Raw genomic sequence first — 23,300 nt, forward strand, 5'->3', positions numbered from 1 at the left:
TTGCTGAGGTCTGACTGACATGGCATACTTGTTAGGCAATGAGGCACCAAGTTGCTGACATTCACTTTCAAACAGCCCTGTATGATAGGTTGGATATTAGGAAAAATTTCTTCTCTGAAACAGTGGTGAGGCAGTGGCAAAGGCTGCTCAGGGAGGTGGGGAGGTGGGGCAGTCACTGTCCCTGGAGATGTTCAAGAACCATGGAGACGTGGCACTGAAGGCCATGGCTAGTGGGTGTTGTCAGCAACAGTGGGCACGGTGGGGATGGGCTGACGGTTGGACCAGATGATCTTACTGTTTTTTTCCAACCTTAACGATTCTGTGATTCTACAGGCCTCTGCGTAACTGGACACCCTGCATCAAAATGTGCCTCTGTTCTTACAGTTCAGTTCACTGCTATATAAATTATGTGAAAAATAACATTTGATGGCTTAGAGTAGTGAAACAATTCGCGCTGGTACTGCTTCAATTTTCAAATTGTTTCATCCAGTAAGGTGAAACAGCATATTTGTATTGCAAATGGACTTTGTTAGCGTATATACACTATGTAATATCATGTACTGGATGAGGTTCCCTAGCAGATCACAGAATCATAGAATCACCAAGGTTGGAAAAGACCTCCAAGATCATCCAGTTCGGTTGCCCACTTACCAATATTTCCCATTAAATCACCCCCCTCATCTGAACATTTCTTGAACACCTCCAGAGCTGGTAACTCCACAGCCTCCCGGGGCAGCCCATTCCTGTGCCTGACCATTCTTTCAGAGAAGTTTTTCTTCATGTCCAATCTAATCCCCCTTCTTGCTGTGTTGCAGGCAGGAATCTTTTCCTGCTGAGAAATGATATATGCTGTAAAAGGGCTGAATGGCCCAAGTGCTGTACACCAGCAGTCAGTGTCTGTTAAAACTTCACGTAACTTCTCTGCTCTTTAGAGACTGTGTATATTGCCAGTGGTTGGTGCTGGACCTTGAGACAGTGCATTTCTAGAGCAAGGAACATTTGCCATGTTGTTCAGTCTCAGGCAATGAATCCTGTGGCCAAGGAGGTAATGAGCCTGTTGGGTTAAGAGTGGCTAATTCCTTCTCTCCTCTCTTCATCCCTTGATACCACAAGATTCAGTATGCTTAAGATTGTTTTTGTCTCTTGCTTAAGTTGTCAGATCTGTGTAAGTCAGACAGACTTGGATACATGGACGTGTGCTATTTTACCACCATGGTCTTTCTGCACAACATTTGTCGTATGCATTTTATTTCAAACCTTGGTATTTTCCAGCTTCACTTGCACTTCATGAGAATAGCATGGGGAGGTGGCAGGAACAGCAGAGAGTAATTATGAGTGAGAAAACTTAGAAAATCCAAGATCAGTTCCACCCACAAGCAAAAAATGCTTGCTGTTCGCAGATAAAGCATTATATTTCATGCTGTGTTATGCAGCAGGGTGACACTGTCTGCAAGCACAGGCCATGGGTTCAGCTCTGAGCCCTACTGAAGTTGCCCAAACTCTCCTCTCCACTTCCACGACAAAACATGAGAGTGACATCTCTTAGCTCAAGTGGATGGAGACTCTGGCTATCGAGGTTACCAAACAACATGTTCTTTAAAAAGTGTCTGAGAGTGAAAGGGGAAGGAGGTGGAGGAGGAGTAGGAAATACATGTAAAATACATGGGGAAATAGTCAACAGGAAGAGAAACAAAGAGAAGAGAAAGAAGTCAGACAAAAAACATGTGCTGACATGGTGCTTCTGCACATCATCCATTACATATCTGAGCATATACATAAAAAGCAACAACCTTACAGACACTGCTATAGTTCTTTACACTGACGCATGAACTTCAAAGCTCACATCTCACTGTGCAAAATGATTGAAACCACTGTGCAGGTGAGAAATTATTTACTTCCCCTCACTGTGTTCTTCCCCTCCTTATGTGCTCCTATGCACAACTCTTCCCATTTTGCAATGACTCTTGGAGGACTTTCCTGACCCTGTGGCGTGCAGCTTGCCCAGATTTCTGACATGCTGCTATGGAACAGCAATGACATTATGGAGCCAAGCAGCGATCAACCAAAGTTATAGCCATTTATGTCACTGCCTTATCACTCTATATTCAAGTTTCTTAAACTACAGCACAGAAATTTAGTTAAAAAGTACCAGAAAAAGTTTCCAGAAAGATGTCAAAAGCTGAGTAGCGATGCATACGTATTTTAAATATGTAACACTTACTTGTAAGGATCGTCAGCAAAAACAGGTACTCTGCATAAGATATCAGCCCTGAAATGAAACAGTTAAAAAATGACTCACATAAAATATATATCCCTATAACGAGATTTGAAAGATCAGATCTCATAAATGTGAAAACTGCAGTTCAACATCATTTAAAATAGGTCACTGAAGTAAGCCTCATAATTATTTAATAAAGTTTTTACTTCTTTTTTTAGTGCTCCAAAGGTAAAATTCCCTATCCGGAGACTCATCAATGTCCCCATCTCATCAGGAGAGTCAGGTTTATTTGGTATTAACAACAGGTCTGCATAAATCTCTGCGTTCACACTGCAAACATTCAGTGTTTATAGAAAAGGCAAATAAATTTGGAGTGCTTTGTCACATTTAGTACCCGGGAGGAGAAGCACTCAGCGCTGCCTGGATGGATCAAAGTGCTCCATCCCCTGGCAGCTGGGCCAGGAGGGGAGCAGCTTCCCATGGGGAACATGGCAGCGTGCAGAGCTGCCAAGCTAAGAGATTGCACTGATAGTGCGGCTGGGCTGCCTGCCAAGGGAGCCTTCTTTTTTTTTTTTTTATTTTAAATAGGAACACGTCCTTTCTACAAGGTGAAAGTATTTTCCCCCCTTTTGAAGGAAAATTCCAGTGTTTTCCTTTGAAATACCGCCTTAAGCAAAAAGCCTGAACAAACACAGAGATGCGATAGCGTCAAAATAGAGCGTAGAAGCTAAAGATAGAGCGCGCAACGAGGGTGGCTGAGCAGCACAATCTGAACCATCTGCACTGCAATAACGTTGGGAGAAAAAATGTAAAGGGCTTTTCTATAAATCACTTTTCAAAATAACTGAGCTACTTTTAACGCCTGAGCTAAACATTGTGTAATGCTGAAGCTGCTTAAAATAATGAAGTTCAAACGTGCCCATCTGTGTAAAGATAAACTATTTATAATAATTTATATAGAGTTAATTGATAGATAAAGAATCCACTTAAGCTTCACCAATAGACGATTAACTTCTGATAAATCACTGTTCTGAACTGACAACATTTGTATTTGGTCTCAGACAGTGACTTACTTTAAGTTTTAACTTCCAGAGTTTAGGAATATTGGGCTGCTGGAAGCAACAGTCTGAAAATCTGAGAACAGATCTCCAAAGCCAGGCCTGACGCTGCTCCCTCTGCCGACCCACTCTGCATCTGAGCTCCAGCTTTCCTCTCCATCAAAATAGGGCTATTCATTCACTCCACTTTCCAGCACGCACCATGTGTAACTCAGCACAGTACTGCACTCACAATGCACTGTGCAAATAAAAAATACTTTGCACAGAATCACAGAATCATTGTCATAGAATCATAGAATCACAAGGTTGGAAACGACCTGTAAGATCATCCAGTCCAACCGTCTCCTCATCACCACTGCCACCACAAGCACTAAACCACATCACGCAGCACGTCATCCAGACCCCTCTTGAACACTGCCAGGGACGGCGACTCCACCACCTCCCCGGGCAGCCATTCCAGTGCCTGGCCACTCTCTGAGAGAAATAGTTCTTCCTTACATCTACTCTAAACCTCCTCTGATACAACTTGCGGACATTTCCCCGTGTCTTGCTTGTTGCCTGGGAAAATGTCATCTCAAATGTTTAGTTTTGCTTACAAGTTGTAGGGTTTTTTAGTCAGGGGAAAAGGAGGCTGAGGGGAGACCTTATTGCTCTCTCCCAATATCTGAAAGGTGCTTACAGCGAGAGCGGGGCTGGTCTCTTCTCACTGGTGACAGGTGACAGGACGAGGGGAAATGGCCTCAAGTTGTGCCAGGGTAAGTTCAGGTTGGACATCAGGGAAAACTTATTTACAGAAAGGGTTGTGAAGCACTGGAATAGGCTCCCCAGGGAGGTGGTTGAGTCACCATCCCTGGATGTGTTTAAAAACCATTTGGATGTGGTGCTCAAGGACATGCTTTAGTGGAGGGTTGATAGAGTTAGGGTAGGATGGTTAGGTTGCGATTGGACTTGATGATCTTTAAGGTCTTTTCCAACCTGAGCAATTCTGTGATTCTATGATTCTATGATTCTCATGTGTTGCCAATAAACTTAATATGGCCATTGCGAGGATATAAATTATTAGCATTGCTGTAAAACTTGCTATCTTGTTCCTAGACAATGTCCAAGACTTCTACAAATTCAAAATCAAACAATTGGAAACAGAGATCTTACCCCATTTTTTATGCTACACACTTAAGATGAGATAGAAAATGGTCAGAAATAAATAGGAGAGGAAAAAAATCAAGCAGTGACACTTTGCTCTCTAGTTTTGTTTTATACGTGTCACAGCAAATGCAGTTAAAAAGAAGAAGATAAGGGAAGACAAGGAGGTAACTTTTCAAGTGGATAGAGAAAACACCTCCTAGGCTTGGACAACTGTGGACTTGGCACAGAGATCACCATCTGAAGATTTTACGAGCAAGGGATCATTGAATCACAGTACCATTATGGTTGGAAAAGACCACAAAGATCACGTAGTCCAACTGTCAATGACGATCGCTGGCCAAGTGGATGGGGTGTCTCCCTCTCAGCTGTTCTGCACAGCAACTGCTCATGGCAGACGTGGAAGGTGGAAACAAAGTGCTTCTGCTCAGCAGAGTAAAAGGAGGCCCCGTGTTGCTGAGATATGCAGTAGGAGATAATGTACTTTGTAGATGACCACAGAAAAACATTGTTAGCAAAGCATTAGGAAGGATATGGACATGGCAGATAAAATAATAAAAGTAATTGGAAGATCATCTAGTTCCAACCCCCTGCTATAGGCAGGGACACCTCCCTCTAGACTGGGTTGCTCAAAGCCCCGTCCAGCCTGGCCTTGAATGCTTCCATGGAGGGGGAATCCACAACCTCTCTGGGAACCTGTGCCAGTGTCTCACCAGCCTCAGAGTAAAGCATTTCTTCCTAATGTCTACTCTGAATCTACGCTCTCCCATTTTAAAGCAATTTCAAAATGTTTTGATAAAGACAACCCTGCTCATGGCTTAAAGGAGGAGTGCAATGGCACCAATCACTGACTGCAAAGGGCTGCAAGGAGACGGCCCTGCAAGAAGTGGAAGGGCAGTTTTCATTCCACTACCTTAAGCTGAGTGGGAAGTCACTAAAGGGAAACAGGCGAAAAGATACAAGAAATGAAAATAGTGAAAACTGTCTTGATTGCTCTTTAAAGCCTCAGTATCTTAAAGTCAATCCATACCACGTTTAATATTTTTTGGCAGGCTGATTATATCAAAATCACTTGAGATGTAATTTCTTTTGACCCATGGTTTGATTACGATAAAAATTCTTCATTTGATCTTTTTGTTCTATCATTGTCTGCAGTGAATTGCCAACTTACCTTAACCATAAAGTAAATTAGTCAGTTCAGTAATTTTCATTGCACAGTAATCATTACGAAGTTACTCAAATTTTACATTTAAAAGATGCAGTGGAACATTAAAAAAATAGCAAAGCAAACTGCATTCATGTCCAAGTTAAAGCTTCACCTGCTGTCGAATGACTCAGCAGACTTGCAGCCAAGTATTTTCATTTAGCATTGGCAAAACATTATAATTTTCTAAGACTATATGAAGCTTTCCTGTGCCTCCTTGGAAATCTCCACCCTCAGGCTTTATAGCAAATGCCGACAGGACGATATACTCACTATCGAACAAATCATTAATATACCACAAAAGATGGTGTACATTTTAAAACAGCCACTAGAAGGCAGAGTTCCCCAGCTTTACACTTCACAAACTGGACTGAGAGCACTCCCTCCACTCTATGTTTAAAAAAGAATTTGATGGTAGTTAAAATAAATCTCAGCTAAACCACGGAACAGGTGTAGATTCATTATTTCGGTATGTGTAAAAGTGGTATTTAATGCATAAATATTTATAGCTGGATCTGAAGACAAAAGCGTCGATGTCAGTACAGGGAGATCATGACCAAAAACTGCACGTGCTGTAAAGTCATAGAGATGACAGCACTGTGTGTTTCTGCATCATCTCCAATTCCTACCAGATCCTTGAAGGGCAAAGTATGAGGACCCACAGAGCCACATGAGAGGAGGCTGGTGGTCCCAGGACAGAAAAGACATTCCAGCAGCCCCAAGCAGCCAGCTGGCGTAGTACAGTGCCAGGGGGCTCTGCTGCTTTGCTATGTTCTTGCTTTCTCTTGGTGGATTCCTGATTTTCCCAGGCAGAACGTGTTAGGGATTTGTGCTGTCAACCACTACAGAAAGAAAAGCCTTAAGAAAGCAGTGATAGGGAAACAATATCCAAGAATTAAATGCTGGGAATCCTTTAAATCCTGTCCTGGGAAAGAAGATAACAAATAGTAATTTGAAAAGACAGGAGGTAAATATTCAGCATGAAACAGACTTCCTCAGGATTGGAAAGAAATGTTGAACTTGTTCAGAGAGGTGACAGGGCTGCAGGCAGGGGATGCTCACAGCCTCCACATTACACAGACAGAAAGAGAAACAACCATGGACCAAGGGATGTGGGCTGACCTCTACCATGCACTTTGTGAATAGACACTGCCAGTCCTTCTCATTAGTCTGGAGAGTTCAGTCTTTGTTACTGATTGAAATGGTTAATTACTCATTTATTTGTTTTCCTTGATCCTCTTGTTTGTTTTCCCTCCCTTCAATTAATTTATGTTAATGAGGTGTTTATTTGGTGTTTTTAATTCCCCGTTGTTTCACAAACAATATCCCAGCCCTCAGCATTTTCTCTTCCTGTGTTGCCAGTTGAAAGGTGGAACTGCTGGGTTAAAAGAAACCCCAGCACACTGCTCCTGTGGGGCAGCACTGAGCTCCCAATGAAGCAGAAACAACTGTCACTGCCCCTGGAACCAGGGGGGACACTTTACATAATCAGATACAAATTTTCTTTTTTTCTTTGCTTCCACGCATTTAAGTTATACAATGAAACAGCAGTTTATTAACAAGCCTTAGAAGTCCACTTTGTACCCTTTTAGCCTCTTCTCTTCTCTAAGACTGCTTTTTAATTTCTCCAGGAGACTCTCAGCCCCCAGCCCTGCCTCCTGCCTCCTCCTCGTGTAACTGAGACATGCCAAGGTGGCAGCAGCTGCTGAGATGGGGATGAAGTCAAATCCATGCAACTGTCTTTAAAACTAGATTCAATTCATACTGTCTGATGAGATAAAAAACAAGATGTGTTTCTCGGTACCGAAAGTATTTCGTTACCTTTATCACCAAGCTCTCTAAAAAAGGTCGGTCCTGGTTTAGCTTTTGTAACACACAGCAGTGCAGCATCCACCTCCTTTAGAGACACAAAAAAGGAAAACCAGTTTAGAAACAGAAGTCTTTTTGGTTGAGAAACAGAAAGAATGCAAATTCTTTTGAAGAACGAAAGGAACATTTTGCTTACCTTTTTTGTCAGTTTCTTGGCCGAGCTTTTACCTACAATAAAAAAAAATCATCATAATTCAATAACAAAGTCTGACTTTAAACTTTGATCAGGTTCTGTGACATTTCTTCAGATTTTTATGGGAAAGTGGTAAGTAATACGAAACAGAATATTTTGCAGCAGGCAGTTTGTTTCTAATTTCCACAATGATCCAGAATGGACAACTTCAAAATAATACGAGCAACCTATCCAAATGCTCTTCAACCTCAGTGAAATCACAAACCACCTCGGTATCTATGACTAATTTATGGGTGTGATTTTGCATTTTGCGGGCTACCAATGCAGTACAGATTCCAAAGTATGATTATACAGTAAGAAATAGTTGTATTATTTACAAAAGGATTTGTACATATGCATAAGAAGCCTTCCAGTGCAGGTTGCATATTCAAATGCTAAGAAATACAAAAAAAAAAAAAAGCAAGAAAAATGTGATGTTACCAAGCAGAAGTAAATTGAACAACTCTTCCTCCTGAAACAGCATAAGGATGAAACCATACAGGCTCTGAAGTTCAGTTTTCCCAGAGAGCTGTGGGTGCCCCATCCCTGGCGGAGCTCAAGGCCAGGTTGGATGGGCCTGGGGCAGCCTGGGCTGGTGGTGGCAGGAGAGTGGGACTGGGTGTACTGCTAAGGCCCTTCCAACCCAAACCATTCTATGGTTCATGACAAGTGCCTAACAGTAGGTTCAAGCCTATACACTCATGCAGGGAGAGCATTGGTGAAGCACGAGGTCATCCTCCTGTGCAACCACCTGGCTGCAGGGCTGCGTTGTGTTACCGGCAGCATGTCTCAGCTGCTGCGACTGCAGCCACATAAAGCCTGTGCTCCAGTGCTCCTTGGATCCCCTCTGTTTCCTCAGCATTTCTTCTCATAAAGATCCTAAAATCTTCACTCCTCCTGCTCTCATTGCTCCCTTCCACCACCACCACTCCTGTGGACCAGTCATTCCTTACCCAGCTTTCTGATGCTGGGTAAACATAAGCAGAGCTGCTTTGTTTGCTCTCTGGACTGATGCCACCAATGCAGCCTGAATTACTGAATCACAAAATCATTAAGGCTGTAGAAGACCTCTAAGATTATCTAGTCCAACTGCCCTCCCATCCTCACCATGCCCACTAACCACATTCTTCAGTGCCAAATCTTTACCTTTTCTGCACCACCTCCCTGGGCAACCTGTGCCACTGCCTCACCATTCTTCCTGACAAGAAATCTTTCCTAACACATTTTCCCTGCTTTGTGCTCAGGCTCCGGGCTGCTCCATGGGCCTCTTGCACACACATGGCCCCCAGCACTGTGCTGCCTATGGGAACGGGGCACGATAGAGGCAGCCTGAAGGGCAGCAGCCCACAACCTTCCACCAAGCATGTTCATAGGCCTGTAACCCAGCCAAAATGGGTGCAATCTCACCCAAACTGCAAAGTTCCATAACAGTGGGAAAAGATATGTCCAGCAGCAGGGGAACCCCACTGGCAACTTTTAGCATCAAACCAAGGAAGCTGCCGGAGCATCTCAATCAGCAACAGTTTGCTTTCAGTATGGGCAAACCAGTGCCTTCGTCTCTGCTCCCCAAACTGGCAGTAATGTTTTTTTTTGCTGAAAAATTCCTCTCCCCAGCCCCCAAATTAGCCTAAGGCAGACACCTGGCACATAACATTTCAGCCCAAATGTTTAAGTTTGACAAAAGTTATAAGCAACTAAAATTAGGGTTTTATAACTGGAGTGTTGAGTGACCCCAGCAACAGGTGTTGCCAGCACCACCTGTCACTGCACATGAATACATTTTTGTACAGCGTGTGTAAATATATTTACACACGCACATATATAAAGCCACAAGGATAGATATCTCCTAGCTCAAAGGAAGCATGAAATCCTCTACTTTGCCTCATTTGAGATAAAAGAAGTCAGGCTACAAACAGTTTGGGAGAGCAAGTAAAATCCCTGTGCCCAGCAGGGCTGAGTGCTGAGCAGGGCCATGTTAAAATGCCACAGAGCCCTGTAATGAAAGGCTGGTTAGCAAAGGCTGTGATTCAGAGCTCAGCTTTGAAATGTCATCTCCTCCAAACAGCAAATTTCAGCACGGAATTAAATTGCACCATGGCAGCTCTTTTGTCCCTGGGAGCCCCACATGGCAAAAAGCCCTGTAAAAGAGAATGAGTCAGGCTGCAGGACCATGAAGGAACAAAGAGAAAAATCACCCTGCCATCATTTTTGCTGAAAATGCTCCTTCTTGTTGTTACAGTTTTGAATCCAACCACAAAGCCTTATCTGGTTTGCAGCAACTCTGCTCATTCCACTCTCCTGGAGGATGACAAAGCATCATCCTAGGAGGCAGGCAGTACCTACTGTCAGCTTCTAGGAGGATGGGGAAGGAGACAAGCTGAATTCTGCAAGCTGGATTGGGTAATTGATGCGAGGAATGGAGAGAGTACTGGAAGCTGCAGCTGAGACACTATTTAGTCAATTTTGTGAGGCTTGGTTACATCTGTGCTTCTCCTCTATGCTGCATTCAGCACAATAACTGAAACACTTCAGCTACTCAGTTTTAGGGAATATGTCCTCAGTGAGGATAAGTCCACCTTGATAAAAATTAGGAAAGAGGAGGAAAATATCTTACAGATGTGTGGGCCCTCCTTTCATCATCCTGCAGTCATAAATGCAATTGTTTACAACTTACATGAAGACCTGTAGCAGTTGTCAACACCTCCTGTCCTGCATTCAGCTATGGCATCCCTCCAGAGGAAGGTTAAGAAGTTGACATATCAGCTGACCTATTTTGGAGCTGAAAAGACAGTAGCAGCAGTGACACAGAGGTGCTCATGCTACCACTGTCTAGGCAAACTTGGCTTGTGGGAGAGGTCTGACGGAGGAGATGCAGCCTTGGCTGAGTGGCAGAAGAGGAGAAATAGGAAGAGGTTAAAGAGAAGGAGAAGGAGGAAGAGGAGGACTGCCACGACATTCCAGAATGTAGTGAGGGGCAGCTACTCCAACACAAGAGGTGGAAGGGCAGGAGGAAATGGGACTGAAAGATAAATTAAGACATTTTTCTTCTTTGCTAAGTAGCTGATACAGCAGATTAGGAAAAGTGGAGCCATTTTTTTGTTTAGCACTGCTCTTCTCAAATGGTATTGCAAATCAAAATTTCTTATAACCTAGGCGAATGAAAAAGGCATGCAGATGTCTGCAAGCATGTGTGCTAGCACACCAGTACCTCTCTGGGAAAAAAAACCCGCAGCTGACATTTAGGGCACTGGTGGTATTTTTCACGTTGCTCTTTGGGTAAAGTATTAGAATGCAATCTTACAACAATGTTATAATTTAAACTAAAGAATGGGTTTCCTCTAATAATTACCTGCTTATTTTCTGAGAATGAAGTCCATTTATACCCTGTGTTGGTACTGTCAGCATATAAAATCATCTGAGAAGGTTCACATCTCAGATTTCACTTGGAAACATTACCTACTTTAATTGTAGCACCTGTAATATTCCTTGAATACTGATTTAGCTCGTGGAGCCTACCTTTCCCATTTATTCCTTTCCTAACAATGAAGTCCCTTTAGAAGACCAACAAGGAAAGCTCTGTTAATATTGCTCTCTCGCATATCAAATGTGCAGCCCTCTGAGGAACAACATCTTTTAAGGCCTTGTCTATAGTAATTAGGAGAGTGTGGTTAATTCTTCTTTGCTAGGAATGCACTGTGAAAGTAGGAATGGCTTTCTTACCCAGTTGAAAAAATGCCTCTTCGTCTATAGGTTAGATCTTGGTGCTGCCATTGCTGACCCGTGATCACAAACATTCCAGGCTCTCAGTCCCCCTCTGAGGAATATACGCAAGGATCTAATTATTAGGAACTACTTCATGTAATATGTAGAAGATCTGTACGATGCACTTTGGCTGCCAAGACCGTGATGGAATTCTGGCCTGAAGTCCAACAAACATTTTCATGGCTCTCTATCTATCTCACAGATGCCATTGTCTCATTTTCACTATTGGTAGTGGATCCATGAAACAATCACAGGGTACAGACACATCTTTACAGAATAAAAGCCATTCTAGTTTTTAAATTGAACGAATACCGAGCCTACTTGCAAGCAGACAAATGCTGTGCTGTTAGCCAAGAAAGTTAGCTGACAAATGTAATTAAGAAAATACTGCCAAGAGCAGCTACTTCAGCTTCTACTTGCCCTCGGCAAGCCTGCATATTTTGTCACATACATTCCTTACTATAGAAGAGTTTCCATCAACTCTCAATTTTCCACACCATGATGCAAAAGGAACCCGACATTGATGTTAGGATTAACATGAGGAAAAGGCTGAATTGAACAAGTACCCACTTGCACTCCCTAAGTGCCATTTACACCCAACCCATGCAGCCAAGGAAAAGCTCAGATCTGACAAAGAATGTTCAGAGCCAAAGAATGAAAGAAAGCACCAAGATCCATCATTATAACAACAAGTAAATTCCAAAGTAAAGTAGAAAAATTACTATAATCTGATGGTAGAGAAAGCAGAATTGTATGTCTCTGCAAGACCGCACTATTTTTCTAACATGGAAATTAAAATTAATTTAAAAAAAGGTATTTCTCACAGACTTAAATTCAAATTAGAACACTATAAAATAGGGATCTTTCCATAGAAGAACAACAGACTCCTGTCCCTTTCATCAGCAAAGTCAGTGAGAATGTTTGTCCAGGATGTCTCTTCAGCTCTACCTCAGATGGCCACAGTGAAAACCAAGTGAAAAAAAAATCTACTTAAAGTTTTTTTTTTAATTTAGGCAGGAACCAACACTAGCTTTGCAGGAGCTTGCTGAGTTCAAAGTCATGCTGAGGAATGAGGAAGTTATCTGTTTTTTTTCCTGGAGAAAACATGAAGACAATTCAACCCAACTCAAATTCTGCAGAATGATGGGTGGAAGGATCTTAGGCAGGATGGGCAGCACAGATGTAAACTGTGGGCTGCGAGGGTTGGAGTCTTTCTAAAATCAAAAATGCCATGAGCAGCTCATACTGGGGCCTATATAGAGGAGTTCCTGCTGCAGCCATGTCTGTAATGGGAACACGAGTTTGTTCTTCCTCCTCTGAGACCACCACCAACCTCCACACAAGCCAAACCCTGCAACTTCTGCCCCTGGTCCCAGTGAGCTGGGTTAGATAAGAATCACGGATGCTGAATTTCATTCAGGAGACCGGGTTAAAATTTTTGTTTAAATTAGCCCAACATACAAAGTCATTGAAATGCAGTAGTTTCTATTAATTTCCCATCTCTCTCTCACATATCCTTGCCCAAGGAGGCTGTGGATGCTCCATCCCTTTAAGCACTCCAGGCAAGGCTGGATGTGGCTCTGGGCAGCCTGGTCTGGTGGTTGGTGACCCTGCACATAGCAGGGGGATTGAAACTTCATGATCATTGTGGTCCTTTTCAATCCAGGCCATTCTATGATTCTATGATATGATATGATTTTTGAACACAATAGTGGACAGGTAACTTATGTCAGCAAGTTCTCTTTTGGTTGCCCTTTTTTCTTACATTCTCAGTTCTTTAAAACTTTAGAGCTTAATGTTAAAACTATGAATGTAAGGGGCACTACTGAAACAAGTAATTACTACTTTAAAGCCTCCTTGTGAAATAGTGGTGACAGAGAGAAATCATGGGTAGCTAAATAAATGGAAGCCTTTTGAAGGCACACGACCAAGCAGTCAGATTCCCATGATAACTACTGGCAAACCAATATCTGAATAATAAATGAGAGTGCTATTTAAATGAATTAAGAAACCACTTCAGCTAGAAAGCTTTTACTGAATTATTGCATTGCTCCATTGAACTATAATTGATAAAAGTCATTTCAATCACACAAATTAGTGAATCAAACCACCTGAATTAAAATCGAAGTATGCTCAGTGGAAAAGTAAATTTACAATAACAGAAGCTTGATGTACTTTACAAAACAAGCTCTGCATCTTTTGGAAACAGGCTTTGCATCTGCCCTTTATTTAGAGCAATTGTTCTTCCCAGGAAGTGAGGGATACACAGTGCTGGGTGCAGGCCAGTGCTGGCAGGTCTCCATTTCAGAGCAGTGCTTGTACCAGAACCACCCGATGCCAGAAGGCTTCTCCATGAGTAAGGCAGCCTGGGGTAGCTGGGGTGGGAAATGATATGGGCAGGGAACTTCAAAGGATGACACAGTCTTTCAGGAAATTGAAACGGAGTGAAAATATTGGATAGGTCAGTTTTCAAAACCTGTTGAAGAGACAGTGGCACACAGTTCCCCATGTTACTAGGAATTCCGAACTAACCCTTGGCACTGGCTGAAGAGCACAAAGCAAAGAAGAGCATGCAGCAGCTGCTGAGCAGCTACCTGAGGTTGCCCACTGGGCTGGTAGTGAGGCCAGGACTGGAGGCAGCATCCAGAAGAAAAATACGCGGTGTGATGTGCGAGTCTCCAAACTCCCAAATGAGCCTCCCAAGCTTGGTTGCCCTGGCTTCATTCAGACAGCTAAAAATTAGATGCCTAAATCTATGGAGCTTTGCTGTATATGATGGCGTATATAGGAAAGGGTTTATAATTAGCCTCAAAATGTGCTTCTCCTATTTCTGAGCTGAAAAAGAGCTCGGATGCTCAAAAGCTTGTCTAATTTTTCCAACTTAGAGCATCTGGTCTAATAAAAGATATTATCTCTGTCTACAAACAGAGATACAAACCTCACCCTGACTCCAGGATCCCTTAATTGTCAAGAGAGAACAGACATAACAAAAAAGCTATCTATTCCACACTGAGATAGGTGCCTACCACAGGCCTTGAACCTACCTGTTTCCTTCCATTAACTTTTAGGAGATCCTGCAGCCACTTGCTCTAACCTGACATTCACTTTTATATATCTAAATTGAATAGATGCATCCTTCCGCAAGCAACCAGAAAATTCAAACCATGATTGCTTTTTCTACTTGTTATCATCTGTGATGTATTGTTTTCCACTCTCCAGATTGATGTCAGGAGTACTAAAGGCAGGAATTCTGTTTTATTAACAACTTTATCAAATGCAAAGGGTAACGTGGATTATAGTAGAGGACGCAGAGTAAGTTGCATAATTAGAGCAATGAGGTATTATAGAGGACAATTGCTGAAAGAAGCTGTATCCATGTTGTGCATTGCAGAGACAAAAGTGGAGAATGGCTCTTGCCAACCTACAGAGAATATTATACATTCAGACTTCTGGGATAGCATCTCTTGAACTGGCACAAGCCTGCACCATGGAGCATTATGTTGTCATCGTCCCCTATTGCTAAAAAACACCACTTCTTGAAGTAGAGTAGTGCTGGAGCACATGTTAGGTTAAGGTACTAGCAACAAATGAAGATAAACTATTAAGACATCTTAGAAGCACTGGAGTTTTAATTCTGTTCTTCTAGAAAACCAGATTCCTGGCCTAAGAGCTCTGAAGTCTCTTTGAAGGCTAGAGAAATGTAACAAAAATGAATGAAGAGGTAAGTAAAGTACAGCAATAAGAGCAATGATGAAATGACACAACTAAAAATGTAACTGCATGCACAACTTGAAAAAATTGCCTCTCAGTTACAGAGATTAATTTGGATTCAGAATGAAAATGCATGCACATCATTCATCCCACAATCATAAAGAATGAAAAAAGGTCAGTGCCTTAACAGCACCAGAAGTTTACTCTAATCTCCCTCTGTAAGACTTGATTTAAGCTTATGTGCTCAATGATTAGCTGCCATCACTACCACAGCAACTATCCCTGTTGTATCTTATTCAACCACTTCCTCTGCAATTTGTACTCTTCCATTCGTTGTCTGAAGGTCTTACCTACTGTCACTGCTTCCACACGTCTTGCAAAATGTAAGAAAATGAAAGTGCAGTTAAAGACAAGAATATAAAGAATGCAATGATAATATAAGAATTGTAAAAATGTAATTATCAAAAGTTGGATTCATATGCTGGCAAACATAACTGAGGTGCCAGGTGAGGAATTCATCCTTTGTGTGTGGGAATTTATGACTAACATAAAGCTACCTTACTAATTAATCCTGGAATAAGAGCAAAGAGGATCACAGAATCATAGAATCATAGAATGCCTTGGGTTGAAAGAGACCCAAGGACCATCAAGTTCCAACCCCCCTGCCATAGGCAGGGTCACCAACCTCCAGATCCGATACTAGACCAGGCTGCCCAAGGCCAAATCCAACCTGGCCTTGAACACCTCCGGGGATGGGGCATCCACAACCTCTTTGGAAAGCCTGTTCCAGCACCTTCCCACTCTCTCTATGAAAAACTTACCCCTGACATCCAATCTAAACCTTCCCTCCTTGAACTAAAACCATTCCCCCTTGTCTTATCACTGTCTATGCTAGAGGGCATGCGCCAGTGAAAGGTAAGTGGTTCAACTGCAGTAGGAAATCAAACTGCAGTTCTTTACTATAGGCAATAAACCTTCCTTTTCTTACAGGACTTTCTTCTTTTTCACCTTCTAGCTTAGATATAATTCATACTCTAAGCAGGAAATGCAAATCATATCAAACTGTGCCAAATTACATGGAACAACTACCATTTATTTATTGCACTCTGATATGTAACAAACACTCCAATATGCAAGAATGACAGATAAGGAGGCCACAAAAGACCATGTGGGTCACCTACTTTGTCCTACTGCTCCCAATAGACTGCTGCTCATGCATTACCTCATCAGTTTATGTACACACTGGTACTTGGCCACACATTTGAAACACTAAACTGTAGTTTGGGTTTCAAAAGGCAACAGTGACATTAATTCAACCACTACTGTTTTTTCTTAGACTTACTCATCTAGGTACAAACTTCATTAATTATTTCTCCTAGTGGAATGGAAAAAGGGAATAACTTACTATAATTTAAAAATTTAAATGAAAGCATTTTGTGACAAAATTGAAGTTGTTCATGGTATCAGCATGAAAAATGTAGTGCTGTTACCGTAATTCTGTTCAGACGGAGGGCATTTATAGTGCCTGTGTCCAAGCAGTAAATAGCTGACATATTACTGCATCAAGCCAATTTAAATTACTGCAGTGGGTAAGTAACTGGGAGCACTGACATTTCACATAAATTGAGTGGGCTCTCAAGAGTCCCGTAAATATAAAATGCTATGTAGATACAGTTTACATAGTACCTCACTTTTTTTTCCATTTCACCCTACGACATATCAAATTATTTATACCATCATTAATGCTTTCTTTTTTGCTAAAACAATATTTTTTTTTGAAGATTCATTTGCTTCTACTACAGCAACATGCACTTAGATTTCTCAGAACTATTGCAAAAAATGTTCCAAGAGGTGATGGCTAATTTGAAAGTACAATAAAATTTTGTCGGAAGCATCAGTTTGGAAAACTTCCTCTTGTTACACCTCAGCAATTCTTAGCCAGATGTTTGGGGAAAAAAAAAAGTAACGTCCAATTTGGAAAACTCATCAAGATACAATCATCAAGATTGCTGCACTATTACAATGATGCTGTCAATCTTCACTCCTGTTCCTTTCTGCTACTGCCTTGTCCTTCAATCAAATCTAAAGAATTTGACTCCCTTATGGCTGCCTACATCCTTCACAGATTAAATGCATTCTTCCCAGCATCTTACAGTTTTTTTCTGTTTGACAGTGGTAAGAAACTCCGTGGAACACAGCACAGACACCACCTTTTTGGTGACTGCAAAAGGTTCAGAGAAGTTTGTGGGGGGACCCATGAACTACAGTGAACTCCCTGTGGTTAAGGGAAACTGCACACCCATCTCTACAGCAAAAAGAATGAAAATTTGGTAGGTGTGGTTGACAGACCAGGTGGTTCTGCTGCCGTTCAGCTGGCAGGTCTCATGTGGAGGTTTAAGATTTAGTCCCCTTGCTTACACCAAAGACAATAACATTCCTTAGTATGCACTTAAGACTGTATCCTGGCTTTACATCTCACTGACAGCTGACAAAGAGAGCAAAGCTAGCTTTGCTGTAATTCTTCTGACATGAGATCACTGAATTTGGACATTTTATTGAGAGGAGACAGTTCTACATAGACAATTTCATTAATGAGAGCTCTGTGTTTAAGATCAAGGCCTAGGACATTTTGTCTTGCTGTGCAGAGCAAGGTAAGACACCAAAAATATGCAAAATCCTATTGCCTTTTAGAACATACATCTCCTTTATGAACAGGAATTTACAGTGACTAGATGTCTCAGCACATTGCTACTGAATTTACAGAATAGTTAGATTTAAAATTATAACTAATATAAAACCTTGGGAATGAAAGGATTAACTGTACATGCATTGATGGTGCCCATTTACTGTGCAGGGTGACCTGGGCTAGTTGTATGTATAGGTCCTCTTTACCTTTGCCTTGCAGCAGGCTTTTCTCAAAGAAACTAAAAATGCATTTGTATAACAGGAGAAAAGGGGACAAATGACACTTCTCGATAGAGATTTGGAAAGGGTTTAGTAAATTAATTACTACCTTTGTTCAGTGTAGGTACGTGCAGCTTCTAAAACGTGAGGAATGAAAACAAAAGGAAGTTCACAAGGGTCTTTCAGATCCACTTCAGATCCATTCTATGGTTGTGCTCCAGATAACTGTATTTTTGCAATAGGTGGTATTATCCATCTGCTCCTTATCCTCCCAAACTCTCCTAACACCAGCCATAGAAAGAAAAGAGTGAACAAATACACACAGAAGAAACATACCCACTTTGCAATTTGTTCTACTGAAAGAAGGAACTGAAGTATTAGATGTCTTTTCTAGCATAACATAACACATCCCTTTCTTTTTCAGCAGAATCATAACGATTACAACAAACACCCATTAGCACTTAGTGAATTGAATCATAGAATCATAGAATGGCTTGGGTTGAAAAGGATCACAATGATCATCCAGTTTCAAACCCCTGCTGTGTGCAGGGTCACCAACCACATCCAGAGCCACATCCAGCCTGGCCTGGCTTCAGATCTCTCAGAATTGGCGTAAGTGAAAAAAGTGCTACTTGAGGGGAAGAGATTTTTGGCCTAAGTACAGCATTTAACTTCAGACATTTTAGATTCCTAGAAATCATGAAGAGGACTAGAGCTAAATGCAGTAGTTATTCATTGCTGAAGTCAGTTCTGTCATGCCAGAATTTCCAGAAGGAATCTTTTCCCTTTATAAGATTCTGAAGTGCAACCTCACATGAAAACTTTAGGCCAGCCTAATGCAGATGATACCAGTGATGCCATTACTTTTTCCACCACTTTGTCACCATGAGAAGGACATTCTAATTACCAAGTTGGGAACTTTCCTACAGGAGATGCTGCCTACTGTTTTGGGCTTTTTACAGGTCCTGTGCAGACCTACTTCATAATTTCACAAAGTGCCAAAGTTCTGACATTATTGCAGTTTCAGTTTCTAGCTGCATTCTTCTTCCTTCTCACGTGTTCCTTTCAGTGGCTGACTTGCTTTCCTCTAGTTGTTGGCCAATGCCATTATCGGTTTTACTTTTAAATTCACCAGGAGTTTCTTTGTAACTTCTAAGATGAGCTCATTGCCGTTATTAGCGAATACAGAAGCTCTGAGAAAATAAAGTAATAGCCCCTGCTGAGTCTGACTTGTTTATACATCATTAACATCTGTCACATAGCAATTAACAGATGTTTGGGAAGTTTTCGTACAGCAGGGGCTCCAAGGATACACAACGGGTAACAGAAGGCTTCTGTATTTTAAACTAAATAAGAAAGGTTTACCTGATCTTTGTTACATGAAAAGACTGCTGGAAAGATCCAGTTTTTGCTAGTTTCTCGGAGTATCAGAATGAAGGCTGTTACCTAAAACTATGTGAAACACCGTCTTTACTCAGAAGGGAAGGGGTAATGGAAAGTGGAGCAGATCATGAAAAGCCTTAGAATTTCCCCAAAAGGTAAGATATGACTAAAGCAACGAGAAATCAAAGAGCTTAACAATGGATGCTACTTGTGACATACCATAGTGGCCAAAACAGTTTTGCTAATTTGCAACCTGGAAGAAAATAAGCATTTTTAATAAAAAGTTTAGTAATTAATTACTGACATGCTGCCCAGCAGCATTCCCTACTAGTAGAAGAAAAAGTCTCAAACATTAACCAGAGCACCTCTTCTTCTGTAAGGGGTGAACTTTCAAACTGAACAAGAGAAGTGAAGATAAGTCTCTTCTCTTGACCCTGTCACTTCAAACTTCTCAGATTCTACTGGAAAAGCCTGACAAAAAGAAAAAAATCTAGTTAAAGATCAGTAGTCTCTTTAAGAAATGGAATTGTGTCTTTTCTAGAATTGTCTATTTACCCAGCATCACTTCTCCATCCCAATTCAACTCATCTGAAGGAGCAAACCACAACAAGACATTTGTCTTTGTCCTGGCTTTAATTATACATTCAGATTTCTAAAGATTTCTGATTCCATTAAGCAGCAGAGGAAACACTGTATTAGGCCTGTCAAAATAGAACAGAAATATTTATTCAGTAAAGATAATGAAGGAGACAAACATAAAAGCACAACTACCCTCTACATCAGAATTCCTATTAACAGCATCTCGTTTACTCATAGCAGAGTTCAGTATGCTGGGATTTTGTGTCGCTGCCTCTAGTTACCCTTGCATTGTCTCCTTGCTGCCATACTCCAGTATGTTCAGCTGGCAGATGCATGGAGCTACAAATGGAGACCAAAGCACCTGCAGTGCTGGATGCTGTTCTACATGTAGTGACTGGGAGTGAAGTGTATACTATACAAGTGTTTCTTTTTTTTTTCTACTAAGCATTGCTTTGTATCACTTTTCCCTGTAACTGATGCTGCCTTTTGACAAATCAGATGTTTCATGAACAGCATTAACTTAGGAAGTTCCTGAGTTCAATCTTTTTTCCATCCCCTAGGCCATAATGATTGCGAGTGGGCTGTGCTCTGAGCCAAGGAATGCAGTTAGCTTTATAAAAAGAAATCAAATTCAAAAACCACGGAACAAAGCTACCTACATGAAACCATGGAACAGATGGCCTCCCCCATCCAGATGAGATAAAAATAAACCTGGATTTCCTTAACCTAACACGAGCAGTGCTGAATAGTAATATAATTATCTATTACGCACCATGGGGTTAAGATTTCAAAGAAAAACACTTATTTTAGGAAATGGGAAATGCTGGCACAAAAGCAAATGGGTTTAAACAGAGAATGATTAATTTTAGCTTGGATATCAAGAAGAGTTTTCAAGCAACAGAGAAAATGCTGTGTCACCATTTTCCAGTGTAAGCTGCAGTGACAACTGATTTTAAATCCAGCGTGAAAATATTTATGAAAGGCCTATATTTTAAGTTTGAAACTGCTAAAATGCAAGCTGACTTTTAGAACATACATGATGAACGTTGATACACTTAGACACGGAATACTAAAAAGAAATGCTAAGCCACTAAGTATCACCCTAACAGAGGGTACAGCTTATAAAAATCACTACATTACTTGTTAATACAGGTAATAGATACATTAAAAATCACTACATTACTTGTTAATACAGGTAATAGATACAAGCGTTCATACAGTGATCAGATACCCTGTATCCTCTGCACAGCAGTAAAGATAAAGAATAGTGGCTGTTCTGGAATGAATATTTACTTTAGCTGCTGTGTAAAAAGACTAAATTGAAATGGGAATCAAAATAGGCTCATCGCAATTCTCAAAACGAATGCAGTCTGGTCTAATGGTTGATGGCCCAGCCCACGTCAGAGGGATTGAAACAAGATGATCTTTGAGGGCCTTTTCAACCCAGGCCATTCTATGATTCTGTGAAATGAAAAGTAAACAACAGACAGCTTTCTCTTACTGAGAAGATGAATTCACTTTATGCTGCCCACTGTAAATACGTATTTCATACCAAAGCCCCTCATTATTCATTCAATAATGGAGTCCACATTTACCATCAAACACTCTGCAGAAAACAATGCTCTCTTTTGCTAAATAGTCAGGCTCTTTTGCTGTTAGACCAAGCTAGAGATGCTGATGAAATTTCTGGTCATTAAGGTTTATATTTTTCCAAGAAAGGGACAACATAACGGAAGTGAGCTGTCACATTTCCCATCACCAAAATCACACAGACAAGAACCACTCACTGTGTCAGGGCATGGGAGGCTCTTTGAAAGTTCTCAAAGAGAGCAATTCAGTACAAAAGGTCCAGTGGAGAAGCAGATGCCCATCCACATGAGACAAAATGACCAATATTTGTATTTAATTAGTATTAGTTAGTAATCAATTAGTATTTTTAGTACCTGGGAAAGCAAGCTGTATCAGACAGAAGACTTCGTGTGTCAGCTGCTGAAATAACCTGAACAAAGACAAATGGTAGCTGGCTTGGCCATGGTTTACACAATTCTATCTGGTAAGAACCAAGGCAGAACTTGTTGGAAAAGTGGTAGCTGCTGTAAGGTACAGCTGAACAATTCTTAGGCTGTCAGGTACGCAAGCTTTTCCCAGGTCTGAGGGGAAAAATTTAACAAGGGCTTAGGCAGCCGAAGGACCAGGTGTTGTGCAGCCCCAGGGATGGCAGGGTGAGGGGCTGGGCCCTCTGGTCAGTGTGGCTGCTGAGACGTGGCTCTGCAACATGTCCTCTCTAATGAGAGAAACCTGGATGTTTTATGCATGGAAACAACCTCTGAGCTTGGTATTTGCTTTTGTTTCACAGCCGATGACAGGCTGCAGACTGCAATCTGTGCTATAACCACTGCAGGTGCCTGAAGGCTAGGCAGCAAAAGCCAAGCATGTAAGGTGGGCAATTTCTCCCCTTAGGAGATAGATGCCAGTGTTCTCAAGGCTCGGGCAGTGCATTTACTCAAACATCTTTCTGCAGACCCAGCCATCCACTCGGCAAGCAGTGATGGCTCCTTTCATTTCCCGTGACTTGCTGCATACCTTATCTGTCACGACTGCCTAGAAGAAAAGCAGTACTTGATGGCTCCACATGAGATATTTAAAAAAAATAATCACAGTGCAATATTTCTTATGGAAAAAAACTCAACTTGTATCAGTATTACTCAAAAAAGAATCAAGTATGTGAATCAAGTGTATTAGTGTGTGACTAATACAACAAAAATTCTGTTCTGGCCTAAGTGAAAGCACTGACCCATGAGCACCAGAAGAGTTACAGACAGCTTTTCAGCTGTGGGGCTAGAATGCAACTAGATTTTGGCAGGAACCTACCAGGCACTTCTGGCGCCTGCCAGCATTCACCACATCACTATCATTTCTGAACGGTGTAATGTAATGCAAGGAATTTTAAAAACAGATTGTACTTCTTAGGTACAAAACAATACCTGACTGTGCTAGGGACATACACTGCAAGAAATTAAAATACATTTAAGAGTGATGAAAATTCAAGGAATCTGATTTTCACACTACATCTGTTAAGATTTAATTGTCAGCTAAGCAGGATGTTTCTGAACTGATTAAGTCCCACTGAATTTATTAAAGAAATAACACTGAAGTAACCTACTAAACAGCATTACAGAAAAATCCCAGAGATATTTTCTGTGGTTACGTCAGTAGTATGCTATAAACGTCGCCCATACAGTGTGCGGTGTTTTATAAAAATAAAAAGTCTTTATTAATAGTATTAAAAGTATTCAG

At 41.3% G+C, this 23,300-nt stretch overlaps 1 protein-coding gene across 8 annotated transcripts in view; it reads right to left on the minus strand.

Moving 5' to 3' along the window:
- MICU2 (mitochondrial calcium uptake 2) overlaps positions 1–23,300 on the minus strand; it is a 131,334-nt gene that overhangs the window by 26,266 nt on the left and 81,768 nt on the right. For 7 of the 8 annotated variants that reach the window (XM_052671399.1, XM_052671405.1, XM_052671403.1 and 4 more), the window contains exons 3-5: positions 7,629–7,660; positions 7,445–7,520; positions 2,222–2,269 (exon numbers count right to left, since the gene is read on the minus strand). In XM_052671399.1, coding sequence (XP_052527359.1) covers positions 2,222–2,269; positions 7,445–7,520; positions 7,629–7,660 — 156 coding nt within the window. The remainder of the gene's footprint in view (positions 1–2,221; positions 2,270–7,444; positions 7,521–7,628; positions 7,661–23,300) is intronic. The other variant, XM_052671400.1, reaches the window with a different exon arrangement.

Source organism: Tympanuchus pallidicinctus, unplaced genomic scaffold, assembly GCF_026119805.1.
Source record: "Tympanuchus pallidicinctus isolate F22 unplaced genomic scaffold, pur_lepc_1.0 scaffold11, whole genome shotgun sequence".
In the NCBI taxonomy this organism is placed as follows: Eukaryota; Metazoa; Chordata; class Aves; order Galliformes; family Phasianidae; genus Tympanuchus; species Tympanuchus pallidicinctus.